A 15,919-nucleotide genomic window follows, 5' to 3' on the forward strand; every position below is an offset into this window, starting at 1 on the left:
TGGTGGCGACTCCCCCAACCCCAGCCATAAAATTATTTCGTTGTTGCTTCATAGCTGTAATTTTGCTACTGTTATGAATCATAACAGTATGTGGATACCTGATATGCAGGAGATCGGATGTGCTACCTCCCAGAGTGGTTGAGACCCACAGGTTGACATTTGATTGACATCTGGAGGTATGACATTTGGGACACTGATGACATGGGTACAGTTGGAACCAATGCCTTTCTACAGCTTTATCCTGTGGGGGCAGTGGGTTTCTGAGTTCAATCTCTCTCTCCTTTTGACAGTGTATGGGTTTGAACCCAGGGCCTTTCGCGGGGTAGGCAAGCGCTCAACTACCGAGCTACATACCGAGCTACAAACATGGTTAATTGTTTTTCTTCTTTTCTTCCAGAAGAATCCACTTACTTAAAAGAGTGGTACACTTCTCTGGGCAACATGCCAAAGTCATATTTCAAAGAACAAGTTAATTTTCATGGTAAGTTCCCCCCCCCCCCAATTTGGAACATTCCAGTTGCACTGAACTTTGATTCCTGTACTTTGTAAAACTGAGGGTTGGAACAGGGTCGGAGACACAGACCTCTGTTCTCTGGGAAGACCTTAGACCCCTACGGCACTTCTACAGCTGGGGAGAGACCACACAGCAGGGCCTGCTGTGTGGCAGGCAATAGACTTCTAATCCATGAAGAAGAGAAAGAGCTGGGTATTTTAAATAGTCAAGGTTTTGTATTAGCTGGGGGCACAGTGTCCCCTGCACTTGTGAAGTGCTGACCCTGGCCACTTGGCGGTGTTTTGCCCCTCTGGCCATTTAATCTGGAACTTACTGGACGAAGAAAGGGAAGTGCCTGTCTCTGACCTGGAGCATGAAGTTCTGGCCAATGGAACCACTGATAACCGGAAATCAAGTCAGAAACAGAAAGGGAAAACCCAGCAAAAGGTCCAGGTTTTTTTGAAACAGCACCTGGTAGTGGGGAGGACCATCTGAGTCCTTGAAAAGGGTCAGTCCTGGAAATCAGCATCTATGAGCAAAGCGCTTTCCTGTGTCAGCACAAAAATGAACAGACTCTCTGGGTATCCCAGGGGATTAAAAGAAAAGTGAAATGTACCAGACCTGGGGGTGGGAGGTGGGGAGGGGCATCAAAATGACGAATATAATAAAACCACACAGAAGAGGATCAGAATAAAAAAAAATAAAAGAAAGAAACGGAACTGAAAACATCAAGACAGGAGAAAAGGTGCTGGCAGGTGGGAAGCTGGCAGCAAGCAGAGCGACAGACATACACTGGACACCGACAGAGTCAAAATCGCAGCTCGCCAAGTCCGTGAGAAACAGCAGAAAGTCAATTCACAGTCAAGTTCACCAATGAAGCGAAATGCTGGTTTAAATACTGTACCAAATGCACCAAATAGGAAAACGAACGTTTCGACAGGACGGTCCAGGGAGAAGCTGTGTAGCCACCGGATGCTTCAATTGCAGCTGGGAAGACCCGCCTGGGGCGCCGGGTCATGCATGTGCAGTTTGCAGAGGGATTTTTGGAAACCATCAGCTTTTTCTCTTGGTACTGTTTGCCTGGTGGAATGGCATTTTCGCTATCTCATTTAAGTAGGCTGTGGTGCACTACGTCTTTCTTAGAAACCAAACTCCCAGACACACGGAATCGTGAAATGTCTTTAGCTAGAGAGGTGAAAGGTGACTTTGCGCCTGGCGAGCTCTAGTCTAGTCACACAGGCTTGTAGACCCTAGTTGATGGAGAAGAGCCATGGTGGAAGGCACAGGACTTCTGCCCAGGAGGGCCACATTTTCCAGTATCATGAGGATGAGTTTGAGCCCAGGGCCATGGGATGCCAACAAAAGCCACCAGGCTCTAAGTTACCAGCCAGCAGCTTTCGCTGTCAATATTGCTGCTGGGCGAAGGCTCACATGACACCTGCATTATGACATGGTCTAAATCCAACCATATTTCCAGAGACGTCACCCACGGATAGACCCACATGAACTGATGATAACATCTCTCCTTGGCTCCTCTTTCATCAAACCGCTTACAGACTATTTTCTTCCTCTGTAGAGCGCATGTGCTGAGCACTTATGCCGGTGAGGCCAGGATCTCTGCAGAATCCCAGTGGTTCATGGGAGACACTGGGGACACTTCATAAGGGGCTCGATGGCTAGAGTTTGATTGTTTGTTTTTAGTCAAATCGTAAACCAGAGACTTGCCTTTTAAGTCTTTTCTATTAGAGACGCAATTCCAAATCCCAACAGCCCGTGCACCGTGCACCGGAGGGAAACTGGGTGCATTCCCAAAGAAAAACAAAGACACATCTGGAAGCGTTCTGCGAGGCTTTTCCAGTATGGGGTATAGTCAATCGGCCTTTGTTCACAGTCTTCCACCGTGCTTTGGTGGGCAAGTGGGCGGCCACCAGCGCCCGGCCTGAGCAGGGCTCAGCTTTAAATCTGAAAGCCCAGGTGATTGCGTGGTTCTGAACAGCGAAACTCGCAGGCGCAAGGACAAATATGAAGGAAATTAACAGAAAAAGTTCCTGGATCTAACAACCAGTGTTCCTTTTTCATTGAAGCTCTGAAGTTGGCCACCCTCCTCTACGGAGATAGTGTCACTAAATTAAAAACCTACAGGAAGACTCTAAACTCTGGTTTTAATCACGAGGCCAAAAGAAAGACAAGGTGGAGCGACTCTTCCCCAATCGCAACAGATCAGACATAGAATGGAAAAGCAAACACAAGCATCTAGATGTCTTTCTGGTGGGGAACAGATAGCAATAGATCTGTCAGAGTCTAAGAGCCAGGGACCAGGGGAAAAGGTCAAGGTCAGATAACTTTCAGACAGCATATCTTCTTCCTCCACAGGGGAACCTAGCAGAGCTGAGGGGGAGTGGGGAGGAGAATAGGGGTAGGGGCCCAGCGTGATGGGGATGGAGGCAGCCGATAGGTGATCTGGGCAGGGGTGGGGGAGAAAATTGGAAAATGAAAAGGGTGGGGAGTGCTAGGATGAGGCAAGAAACCACTAGGGGCTGATGGGAGCAGGGGCAGAGCTAGAGAGAGCAAGGGCGAAGGGACCATCTGAATTGAGGGCCTGGGGGCCACCTTCTTTGGAGGATGTGGTGACGGGAAGGAGACTGCTGAGGGTTTCTGAAACCAGTTGGTGAAAACCCAGAACAGCATGGAAGATACAAACCCTCTCAACAATCTGACTATCCATTTCCTCAAAACAAGAAGAAAGCCACAGGGATCCGTATGGATGTTAAAACAAACGATGGTGTCCAGGTACCTGTCAGGCAGGAGGGGTTCTGGGTGTTGGCAAGTGAACTTTTTTTGTGGTAAAACACTGGGGGTGGTGGTAGGGGTCCACGCAGTTCTGCAGGCAACAGCTGTAGATTCTGGGATGCCATCGATGAGAAAGTGCCAGGTTTCCCTCCAGGGGACTCAGTACCAAGTGGTCTCAAAGGTGGTTTCGTGGATGAAAAACGGAGGATCAGAGGAAAAACCATTCAAAGCACAAACAAAAAGGTTATTTTGCGTGAGTGTCAATATAGACATCACAGGCACAGAGAAGGTGCCAGCAAATAGGATTCAAGAGAATGTCCTTTTCATTTACATAAGAGACCTGCTGCCTGCAGTGTGAGTGGATCCACAAGAAAAAAATAACGAATAATTCATCTTCATCAGGGTCCAACCTGCAGCTTCCCGGGCAGCTTGTGGCCCAGGATGGTTTTGAGTTTTGCCCAATGCAAAATCGTAAATGTATTTAAAATATTATAAGAAATTTTGCTTTTTGTTTTTGGTAACTGACAAATGATTCTCATGTTTGAATTTTATAGTCAATAACAACGTGTCATAATGTCAGAAATTTGGACCTGCTTGTGACTTTCTCAAAACCTTCTTATTACCACAAGCTGACATTTCAGAGCCAGCCAAGGTAAGCCTCTTGCTTTCTTGGTGCCATTCTGAAAATTAATTTCTGATTTTTTAGAAAACACACCCAACTCTTATTAGCATTGCAGTGCAAGACACGGGGGCGGGGAGGGGTGGGGGAGAGGGGATGGAACCTGACCTACTGACACTCTGTGGTGATTTTTTCAGGCTTAAGACATCAGGGTGGTCACATGGAGAATGTGCCCAGGTATCTAAAAAGGACACAGATGGGCAGCTGAAAGGAGGAAGGCTGCTGGCGCGCAGGAAGCAGCATTCGTGGGGAGTGGGGGGTGTGGTGGCGGCGTGCGTGGGTAGTGAGTTGGCACTGGTGTGTGGGTGAGGGTAGCATTTGGGTAGCCAGGGAAGGAGAGAACATCATTTAACTGGGTAACTAGAATTTTAAAGCAAGAGATATTCACTTTGTAAGTTGTTTACTTTTCTCTTTCAGGAAAAGGAACCCTACGGACGTTTATGGAATTTAGTTTGAGAAAGCAAGTTCATAGGGGCCAGTTCATCCTCATGTCCGATCTAGAACCGGCCCTGTTATTTCCATTGCCCAGGTTACTTAGCATCCAAATGGCTCCTCCCTCAAGCTTCAGTGTGCACGTGAGGAGAACCTCTTTTGAGTCCAGTTTCACTAGAAAATTTAATGACCCTTCCTTGAAGATTCAAATTAAGTCAAGTTTGTCTGCAAAACGGAAGCTGTTTTTTTCTTCTAAATATGAGTATTTACTGCCCCCCACCCCCACTACGGATCTTTCCATCTTCCACAAGCTTTTCCAGAGCTAGTTTGTCACTTGAAGGCAAGAAGCCTGTGAGATAATGAAGTTGGTACTCAGACTATGAAGGCTGTTGGCCAGCGTCCCCTAGATAGCAAGCTGCTGCCCAGGGCAAACACAGAGACATCCTGGGGGGGGGGGGACTGTTGGGGGGGACACATTTTCATTGGCTGCAGCTTATGGGTGACAATTCTCATTGGCTGCACCTTACCAGAGGGCGGGGACACATTCTCATTGGCTGCAGGAGTCACGGGACGCTTACTTTGGCAGCCGCCTCTGTGAAAACAGTCTTTGGAATGAATGGAATGCAAGTAAAAATGTCTCTTTTAAGATGGTTTCACAGTCTTTCTTACAAGGAGCCGTGGGACCCAGCAGAAAAGGTGACCAAGACGGTATGTATCTTTTTCCACTGGTACTGATGCTGAGCAAGTGGTCTGATGGCAGGTGGTAGAGACTGTCCAACTGTGTACAAATGTCTAGGATCCCGCAAGCCATCCTTAACCCTCAAACCCATTTGCAAATGATACTGGAGTCTTTCATTTCTCACATGCCCTGGGAATGGCGGGAGGGATGGATAGCCGGTGTTTTGGCCTTGGCAATCCTAGCATACCCACTAAGCCCCATGTCATGTCTAGATCCACTATGTGGGACCTTTGCCATGCCCAGTTACATACGCATGTACCCTTGACCCCAAAAGGAATCTAAGACGACTCCATGCGGTTTGTCTGTAGCCCTAGTGGTGGAAAAAAAAAATGGCCACTGTTTCTACTGGACAAATAGATCCCCCGAAAAAGGGGAAAGGAAGGAAGCTGCCACATGAAGATCAGAGCGGCACCCCTCAAGTTCAGACATTATGAGTGTGGGGGAAACCCCCTAACTGTTCAAAAGCATCAAAGAAAGATGCTATTTAGGGTTCAAAGTTAGAACTCCCCTGTGCCTCAGAGGCTCCATCTTGGTTGTCTTGGGGCAAGACTCCTTTGAGATGGTAATTTATTCCAGATGGGTCTTTTCCATTTGAGTGCTGTTGCCCCTTCAATGGCCTTCCAGTGGTCTTCACTTCATGCCTTGGGAACGTATTCTAGCTTGACCTCCCTGTCAAAGGTGAGGGGGCCTTTGTCCCCTATACAATGTCCACCTGCTGCCTGGATACTCGAGGCCGGCAATTCTGTGAATAAGAGGAAGTGCCGAGGACTGAAGGCTGAGCTTAGCGTCTGGGTTGTTGTCAGTGTGACTTCCACATCTGTTGTCACAGCACAGGTAGCATGGCTGCCCTCCCTCACTGGAAAGCGTGTTTGCACGTTGGTGAAGCAGGCAGGTGATGGTGGATGTGAGGTGGTTCGTTGCTTCTAACAGTTTTGCCAGAGGAATGGAGTTAATTCCAGACCGTCTTGAAACTTTATCGATATCGTGGCCTCGATCCTTCCGTGTTGGCTCAGTAGCAGGCTTTGTACCCTGTCCCACAGATGTGTGTGTGTGTGTGTGTGTGTGTGTGTGTGTGTGTGTGTGTGTCGATTGGCTCTGAGGGCCAGGCCAGGCAGCTGCCGTGATTGCTCAAGAGTGCAATCACTTCCTGCGGCTTCTTTCCTGAGCCTAGTGCTCTGACAGGGTTAATGGCGGCAGCTCCAAAAGACATATGAAGAGCCACGTGGAGCCGAAGGAGCTGAAGGAGCTGGGAAAAATGATAGGACTCGGGCCACAGCCTCCTGGGAAGGGTTCCCAGGGTCAGGACAGGAAGCTGCCAGCTGCCCCTTCATGTAGACAGGTTGCTCAAAGAACCAGAAGTCCTTGTAGGAAAGGAGAATCTGGGTGCCCTTGAAATCAGAGCTACCCCAGCCCATCTGGCTGCAGAGAGCACCAGGAACCGCTGCAGGGAGCCAGTCTGGTGGCCTGAGGTGGTCTAGCCGAGCTCCCTTGTGTGGAGGGGGCGCCTTGCTCTCCTGGTCACCCCACACTCCGGCCAGCTCCTCAAACCAGGCCTTTAGGAAGGCTTCTGCAGATAACCTCTGTGCAAGGATAGATCCTCCATCTTGGGCCTCCGCCAAGGCTAGGCGCTTTCCCCATGGCTCAGGGCTGCCTTCACTTCTTGGCCACTAGCCAAGGACTCTGACCCTTGAGAAGGTATAGAGAAGGGGGTATTTGAGAAGGAGACTTGCTGAACATTGCCAGATTTTATGGCCCAGAGATCTCCCCAGCCCAGCGCCCACATAGCTGTAGCCAGACCACCAGCTCCTCACATCTGGAATGGACCCTCTCTGCCTCGCTCTTCAACTGCAATCACACGTGTGTTCTCAGACTTAGAACCAAGAGGCATTGAGCTCATTTGAAGATTCTGCCGTAGAAATAAGCCGCAGTGGAGGGGGACTACCTTCAGGCAGCCACTAGCTCCTGCCTCTCCGCTTTTTAAATCCCTGCTAAAGACCTCAGCCTTTTCTTCAGACCATGTTGGCCCCTAGTGTCCTCTGTCCTCAGGACCCATGAGCCCTGGCTGGATGTGACCCTCACTGGGCACTTAGCACTGTGCTCTTGCCTTGAGGACTGTCCTTACCACCTGGAGAATGGGGCTGTGTCTTCCACAGTGGCCTGTCCCTACCCAGGGTTATGAACACATGCATGCCTCAAGCTTACAAAACCAGCTCCATGCATGATGCTATTGCAGCCAAAAGGACTCCAGGCAGTAGGGGAGCACAGGATGCCCCAGTATCTGCAGTCATCCCAGGGCTAACCCAGAACTGGAATCAGAGGGCTCTGGGCTATCAGAGATGACAGAACCATTGGAGATAACCCAAACTTAACTTCCTCATCTGAAACTTGAACATATCATGGCTTAGAGCTACTCAAGACCGGACAGTGATGGTTAGAGAAAAGGACCAGAAGCCTAGTCTGTGGGCCAGTTCCATATAAGCTGGGTCATGTCACCATCTTGCCATGTTCTATCTGTCATTCAAGATGCTGGGAAGAGTGGGATGCAGGATGAGTCAGAGATGGGGTCAGGTGGGCCTGTGGGAAGGGGCTAGCCATTCCTAGAGCAAGGTGTGGCTTCTTTCAGCTTTCTGCTTAAGTCATCAGTCATGGGGAGAGCCATTACTTGGGTCTTTGTGGAGCTTCCTGTACAGCTCCATGTAGACCAGTGGTTCTCAACCTGTGGGTCATGACTCTTTCGTGGATATATCGGATATGCAGGATACCTGATATTTGGCCCACGAAAGGGTCGTGATATACATATACATATATGTATACGTATACATATACATATATATGTCAGATATATATATGTCAGAAGCAAAACTACAGCTATGGAGTAGCAACTAAATAATTTTATGGTTGCGGGTCACAACACAAGGAACTGTATTAAAGGGTCTCAGCATTCGGAAGGTTGAGAACCGTTGATGTAGATGATTCCGGATAATATGTCCACTGTGGCGGAGGGAGCACAGAGCAAAGGCACTGGGCGGGCAACCACTGGAGCTGCTCTTCAGCCCCAAGAATAGAGTACCTCAGGTGCTGCTTTTTCCCTTTCCTTGTATTTTTTGGACAGGGTCTCATGTAGCCCAGGCTATTCTAAACATACTACATAGCTGAAGATGACCCTGAGTTTCTGAGTTCCTTTTCTGCCTCCATGCTCCCAAGCGCTAGGATTCCAGTCTTGGGTTTAGACAGTGTTGAGGACGGAACCCAGGTGTGGTGATTTGAATATAATTGGTCCATGGGAATTGGCACTAGTTAGGAGGCGTGTCCTTGTTGGAGTAGGCGTGGCTTTGTTGGAGGAAGTGCGTCACTGTGTGTGTGTGTGTGGGGGGGGGTTTGAGGTCTTATGCTCAAGTTCCACCCAGTGTAAGAGTCTTTCCTGGCTCCCTGTGAGAGGACAGGTCGTCTTCTGGCTGCCTTCAGGTGAAAGGTGTAGCACTCTCAACTCCTCCTGCACCATACCTGCCTGAACTCTGCCATGCTTCCTGCCATTATAATAATGGACTGAACCTCTGAAACAGTAAGCCAGCCCCAATTTAATGTTTTCCTTTATAGGAGCTGCCTTGGTCATGGTGTCTCCTCACAGTAATAGAACCGTAACTAAGGCACCAGAGCGTTGCCCGGGCTAGACAAACTCTCCACAAGTGAGCTACACCCGAGGCTCGGAATCACCCTTTTCTGATGACTCCTGCAGAGCGCCAGAGTCTCCCTGAAACCACACCCGCCCTTCTCCTGACTGTGCCCACCTGCTCCGAGTCAGGGCTTTTCACTCAACCCGGTTAAGATTCAAATAGAGAAGCTCAGATGAGAAGCAGGCTGAGGTCAGGGTTCAGGTGTAGTTCAGTGGCCTGGGAGTGATCAAGGGGTTCTTGCGGGGTGGGGGGGCGGCGGGGGGAGGCTGGTGTGTGTGTGTGTGCGCGCGCACGCGCGCAATGACATGGAAAGGCAGTGTGCGTATGCACACAGGGCTGTGACCTGTGTCACAGGCCAGGAAGGAGGAGACTCCAGAGCTAAGCTGGAAATGGCATGTGGGGCCCCGCGTTAGTAACAGGGATGACGCTGCTCTGCTCTCCAGTCACTGTTGCTCATGTTTTTCTCTAATTCTTTCTGTGGTACTGGGGATTGAACCCTGGGCCTCTCAAGCGCTAGGCAACTGTCCTATCATTGAGCTATAGCACCTGCCCCACTTCCTTTACATATAGTTCCATTTTCTTTATATATTTATTTTTAATGTTATTTATATATATTCATTTATATATTATTATATTAGTTATATTATTAAATTATTCTAATCTTAATTAAATCTAATTATTAGTTTAATTAATTTTATATACATTTCTTAAAATTAAACTATTTAATCAAAATAATTAAAATATATTAATAACTATAGTATGTATATATTTGTTCTTTTATCTTTGAGACAAGAGACTGTAATCAATGTCGTCCTTAGATTCTCTGTCTTCAGGCCCCGGTCTCCCTAATGCTCTGATCAGTGGTAATGGGAGGGGTGTGTTCCTGTGTGGGTCCTCTCTAATTCTGATGATGTCATTGCTGAGCTGTGACTCCATTCAGACAGTGACCTTTTGAGAACCCGGTGGCATTCTGAGTTCCCAGGTCCTCACTGGAAAGTGAGGAAGTTGGTGCTGGAACTGGGTAACTCCCAAGTCAGGGTGAGGGCCAGTTTCAATAAAGGACAAGCTGAGAAGGGCTGTGTGACTTTGGAGGGCTGGGCACTTTTGCTATGTGGGTTCCTTCCTCCATAAAAACGTAGAAGATTCTGTTTTCTGGCTGCTGGTAGAAGGACAGATGTGTGGCTGGCTGGAGTCTTTGTTCCATTTCGCTGCTGAGTGTAAGCACAGTGAAATTAAAATGTGTCCGGAGTCTCTGTCACTGGGGAAGATGCTGGGGTGGGGTCATGGGCTATCCTGAGAGGGCTCATCAGACCAGCTGGAGGCTGATTAAGGCGTTTGCTGAGCAAGTGTGAGGATCTGAGTTCAGGTCCCCAGAAAGCACATAAAGGCTTTCAGACTCAAAGTGGAGCCATGAGAGCAGCCTAGCTACAGAAGCCAGCCATATTGGCAAGCTCTGGGTTCTATGGAGAGACTCTGCCTTTGAATATGAGGGAGGAGGGCTGGAAAATGATTCCTGACATCCACCTGGAGCCTCCACATGCCCACACACCTACTACGTGCACAGGCACCTACACATGTACCCACACACATGCAAACATGCACATATACACACACTACACACAGATATGAGAATGGAGAAACTAAGGGGGAAAAAAAAGGAAGCAGTTTCCTGAGATCTTTACCAAGCAGACACTATGGTAGGAAAACAGTGTAATTTTCTCTTCTCTCTCTCTCTCTCTCTCTCTCTCTCTCTCTCTCTCTTCTCTCTCTTTTAAAACAGGGTTTTACTATGCAGCCCAAGTTAGCCCTAGATTTGAATTTTTTTGCTTCAGTCTCTTAACAGCTCTATTTTTGTGTGTATTTGTGTATATATGTGTGTATATATATCTATATACGTATGTGTATGTGTATATTTATATATGTATGTGCATGTATATGTTGTGTGTATGTGTATACAGGTCTATATACATATGTGCATGTATATATATATGTATATGTTGTATATATATGTATTTGTATATATATATGTGTATATGTATATATGTATTTGTATATCTGTGTGCATATGTATATTTCTGTATATGTATGCATATGTATTTGTTTATGTCTATATACATATATGTATGTGTGTATACTTATTTACATATGTGCATGTATATGTTGTGTATATATTTGTGTATATGTCTGTATACATGTCTATATATTTATGTATGTGTGTGCATGTATATGTTGTATATATGTATATGTATATCTGTGTATATATGTATATATGTATTTATATATCTGTGTATATGTATGTGCATGTTTGTCTGTATATGTATTTGTATATGTCTGTATACATATACATATGTGTATATTTATATACATATGTGCATGTATGTGTTCTGTATATGTGTATTTGTGTATATATGTCTGTATACCTATGTGTATGTATTTATATATGTATGTACATGTATATATATGTATGTATATGCATATATGTATATGTGTGTGTATGAACACAGGTGTTGTACCAGCAGACAACCTCAGACACTGATCCTCAGGACCCATCCACATTGTTTTTTGAGTCAGGGTCTCTCACCAGCCTGAGGCTTTCTGATTGGGCTAAGCTAGTTGGCTGGCTAGTAAGGCTGGGGGATCTACATCTGAGCATTGGACATCCAAACATATACCTCAATACTTAGCTTTTTAACATGGGTTTGAACTCAGGTACGCGGGCTTGTGTGGCAGGCACATTACCGACAGATCCATCTTTAAGCCCAACGACTCTATTTCTTTTAAAAAGAAATTTTAAAACACTCATTTACTTTATGTGTAATCATACATGTGCATGTATGTATGGGAACTACATACATGCTTGGTTCCCACAGTGGTCAGAAGAGGCATCAGGTCCCTTGGAATGTGAGTTATAGATGGTTGTGCACTGTGGGGGGGCTCTAAGCCACTGAGTCATCTTTCTAGCCACCCCCATTTCCTACAAAACAACTAGAGGTTTGTTGGATACGACTGAGGTCAAGCAGGTGTGTGTGTGTGGGGGGGGGCTAAGGGGGTGATTTCTCCTTAGCCCGAATAGAATGGCAAAAACCCCTCCTCCGGCTAGCTGTGCTTCGATCTGCAGTCTGTGAAGTCAAACCATAGCTCAAAGTTTGAATGGGACATGTCCTCCATAGGCCAGAACCCTTCGTCTCCAGTTGGTGGCGCTGTTTGGAGAGGTTATGGAACCTTTGGGAGGTAGAGCCATGCTGAGGGAGCATGCTCACTGGAGCGGGCTCTGGAGAGGTTTTGTAGCCTGGCCCCACTTTCTGTTCTTCTCTGTCCCGTGTATGGCTGAAATATGAACAGCTTCCCGCTCCTGTCGCTCCCTGACATGATGGGCTCTCTCTCTAGGGAACTGTTAGTCCAAATCAACCCCTTGGCTGCTCTAAGCCGGGTTGTGGTATTTTACCTCAGAAACAGAAATAGTTCAGAGGGCACAGGGGGTAGAGAAACCAAAACAAACGACCGGAAACCCTACCCAAACCTGAAGTCCGCTTTGTAGCCCCTGGGTCCTGGTATTGATGAACCCTTAGTACTCAAGTGAGATTGGGCCACGACATATGGAAAATGTCCTAACCAAGTCCTTTTGTTGAAACTAAAATTTCCCAATATTGCTCCATACTTCTGAGGGTTCCTGCTTTTGAGATTTCCTGCTTGCACAAGACAGAATGGATTTAATTTAGAGATTAACCAGGATCATGAATTGCCACGTTTTATTTTTTTCTTATAATAATGAAAGTCAGTTAAAGTTTAAAATATTGTCAGACACATATAGTCTGGCAAACACCACAGACCTCCATGTTTTTGTGAATTCACACGTAAGTTCGCAGCATCTCTGGGCTGGCTGGCCCCCTTTGGCACCGGAACACAATAATTTATTAAGCTGTGATATTTAATAAGTGTGCACAAATATCATGCAACATTAGGAGCAGACACACAGACAAAAAGTGTATTAGAAACAGATTTATACAAACATGTCTTGTAAACAAAAGGGAAAGGGGTTATTTCCTGTACAAAATATGCAGGCTTTTCTTCTTTCTCTTTTAATGATCTGTAAGATGCATCATAGTTTGGGCATTTTTCAAAAGGTGAAAACTGTATAAAAATAAATATCCTATATACAAACACACACAGGCCAGTCCGAGGTTAGAGGCATCACTGCAAAACAAAACCAGAACAATGGACAGTTAGTTTCAGGAGCCCTGAATGCTGACTCCCATGGAGGAGAGGAGGTGGATCTGTCTTTGGTTCTTCAGAACCTCTGATAGGGAAGTGTGGAACTTTAAACTCGCTAGAAGGAAGACCCTCATCTGGAATGTCAGACACGCCCACCCCCAGGATGGAAACCTCCGACTTTCACCTTGAAGCTACTCCTTCCTCTGGCCACTAGAGGGCAATCTCTCTATGCTGTCTTGGAAACCATTCTAGTCACTACATCTGCCCAGAAGTCGTTTCTGGTGTTAACCAGCAGACCTAGGCTTCTTTAGATGCTCCTCCAACATACCGGAGCTGGTATGTTGTATACCCTGGGCAGCAGCTGTGGCTCCCTTGCCAAGCTTAACATGTTCCATGTCCTGCCTGCCAGGAGTATCTTTCTTTGGGGACAGGGGCGGGTCTTATTTAATGGAGAAAGTGCTGAGTGAGTGCAGATTCATGGGGTAGTAATGGCGCCTTCAATGCTGAATTTTTCCTTTCTTTGGCTTGTGGGTGCTTTCGGTACTAGGTGTTCAGTCTAGGCCTGACGGCTTGTTGGTCTCCCTACTTGCCCCAGACTTGTACAGCAACAAGATTTCGAGTGTTGGGACGTGCCGTTGCCTAGCTATCTCACTGCGATTCTGAGTTACAGGCACAGGGCTGGACTGGCTGAGTACAAAGTCTTGTGAGTGCAGGGACTTGAACCCTACCATGAGGACACACTGATAACTTTATAGCCAATGGTGGTGCGGGCTGAGAAGATGCAGAGGGGGAGGGGAGACGCAGGGAGATGGCACACATGCGTAGCTGCCCACCATGTAGTGGCAGATCATGCTAGGGACTGAGGTAGGCGTCTGCCCTTATGGTATTAGGCTGACAGCTTTAACAATGGTAAGCGACAATAGCATTTTAAACCCGGTGATATCTTGGTGCTCAGTACTGAGATTACGTACACGTATCGCTATGCAGGATTTATGCAGCGTTGGGGATCAGACCCAGGGCTTTTGCTAAGCAAACACTCTTATCAATTGATCTATATACCTAGTCCCTTAAAATGTCTCTAAGTGTTCTGCAGGTATGTGCAGTGAGATGTTTAATGCCCCGCCCCCACCCTGCTCACCAGCCAACTGCTGGTGAGGTAGCACCTTTTTTATTTTTTTTGACCCACCCACATCTTCCTGTCTCATCTGCAGAAAAGCAGGTAAGAAACTGCCAACTTTACGGCACCTTTGACCCCGAGCTGCATGGCCCTCTGGGAGTCTTACCTTGTTCCAGCAGCCTTGGACTGGTAAGCCGTCTTCTCCCTGCAAGGAGACAGAGAATGGGTAGGCTCTTGAGATGGTTGTCTGAGCAGACAAGGACATAAACATTTCTATAGCCTTGGTGGGACATGGCCTACCCACTGTTGCCTGCTTCCATTCCTGCTCTGGGTCAGAATCTTGGATGAGGGAAGCGTTTAGATGCTATCGTTTTTCCCTTCGGCTAATGCCCAGTGTAGCTGCAGGGCAAGGCTAAGAGGGTCTACTGTGGCCTGTGGGACTGGCCAGCACAGATGCCCACGGCTTGGACTTGGAGTGCTAAGAACTTAGGACACTCAGCATGTAGGGCTCCTGGCCTTCTGTGGGGACGAGATGGCGTTTCTGTGCCCCTCCCCCGCCTGCCTTAGCTTGTTTCTCTTCCTAAGCAACAGGAGGTGTCATCCAAACAGTCCCAGATAATGGTCAGTAGTGGGTGGAAATGGGGTGGTAAGGGACAGTCTGGGGGGGGGGGGATTGCAACATGATTTGGAGTTGTCTTTCTGGCCCTGCCTCTGATGCATTCTGGAATCTGGAGGGAAATGGGGAAATGGAGCATCAGGGTGGGAATTGGTTATGTGTTCTCTGAGGCAAGGCAGCAGCAGCCTCAGGGTACTACTGTCTTTGTGAGGGGACCTTCACAATGCTTCTTGGACCTGACATTCTGGCCTTTCTAGTACATCTTGAGGCTGCCCAGGCATCTTCCAGAGGCCAGGTGGCGCCTCAGAGTTCTAGGTTTCAGCCCCATCCTAGAATTACAGTCTCTAGGGTCTCCTCCACCCACCCAGCAGGGAACCTCCCAATCCCCCAGCATGCCCATGCCACAACTATTGCCCCAGCCCAAACAAACCTAGCACGTGCTAAAGTTATGTCAATAGCTCCGGTACCGTTTCTGCCAGCCGGAGACAACACATCATTTTTGGAAAAGATTTAATTTTGAATAGTCAAATGATAATGTCCCCTCTGGGCTCTGTAAGGGGCATGCATTTCAGTTTCATGGTGAGCCTCTGTCTCCTTCGCCGTCCACCATGCCATGCCAAGTCACTCCATTGCCACGGTACGGCACACTGCACACAAACTCTGGGAAGGAATGAGGCCTTTGCGGGCATTTCCACTGGGACACGATGGTGGCAGGGCTCAGTGAGAAAGTAGGCAGAGGGCAGAAAGGCCAAGGTGCCTTTGCAGAACTGGGAGGGTGGGGGTGGGAGTGGAGCACAACCATAGTCCTGGAAAGACCCAGTTTTAATTAATGGAAGTGCTTTGGAAGCCATGGTTGAGAAAGGCAGCCATGCACACTGGGGATGTGAAGTCGGGCAGGGCCAGCAGTGTCAGCAGGCTCACTACTTCATGCGCGTGACCTGCGCTGGCTCTGTTGTGCTTGTGACCTAAGATCTCTGTGGCCCTTCAAGGAACTGTATCATCATCCTTACTCTCTCCCGACATCTTTCACCCAAAGGGAATTCCTGAGTGATAGGGTGGGGATTTGAGGCTGGGAATTTGTTGGTGACAGCAGCCCCTGAATCTCTGGGGCAATGGAAGGCAAGCAGGAATGTCTGGACCCATGCCTGCAAGGTCAAGTGTTGCCTT

At 47.6% G+C, this 15,919-nt stretch overlaps 1 protein-coding gene across 1 annotated transcript in view; it reads right to left on the minus strand.

Moving 5' to 3' along the window:
- Positions 1-12,542: 12,542 nt before the first annotated feature.
- The window catches only part of Col13a1 (collagen type XIII alpha 1 chain), an 82,420-nt gene continuing 79,043 nt past the window's right edge, over positions 12,543-15,919 (minus strand). The window contains exons 39-40 of the mRNA XM_076917092.1: positions 14,303-14,341; positions 12,543-13,001 (exon numbers count right to left, since the gene is read on the minus strand). Of these exons, the coding sequence (XP_076773207.1) occupies positions 12,999-13,001; positions 14,303-14,341 (42 nt within the window). The 3' untranslated portion in view covers positions 12,543-12,998. The remainder of the gene's footprint in view (positions 13,002-14,302; positions 14,342-15,919) is intronic.

This window comes from Arvicanthis niloticus, chromosome 20 (assembly GCF_011762505.2).
Source record: "Arvicanthis niloticus isolate mArvNil1 chromosome 20, mArvNil1.pat.X, whole genome shotgun sequence".
Taxonomy (NCBI): domain Eukaryota; kingdom Metazoa; phylum Chordata; class Mammalia; order Rodentia; family Muridae; genus Arvicanthis; species Arvicanthis niloticus.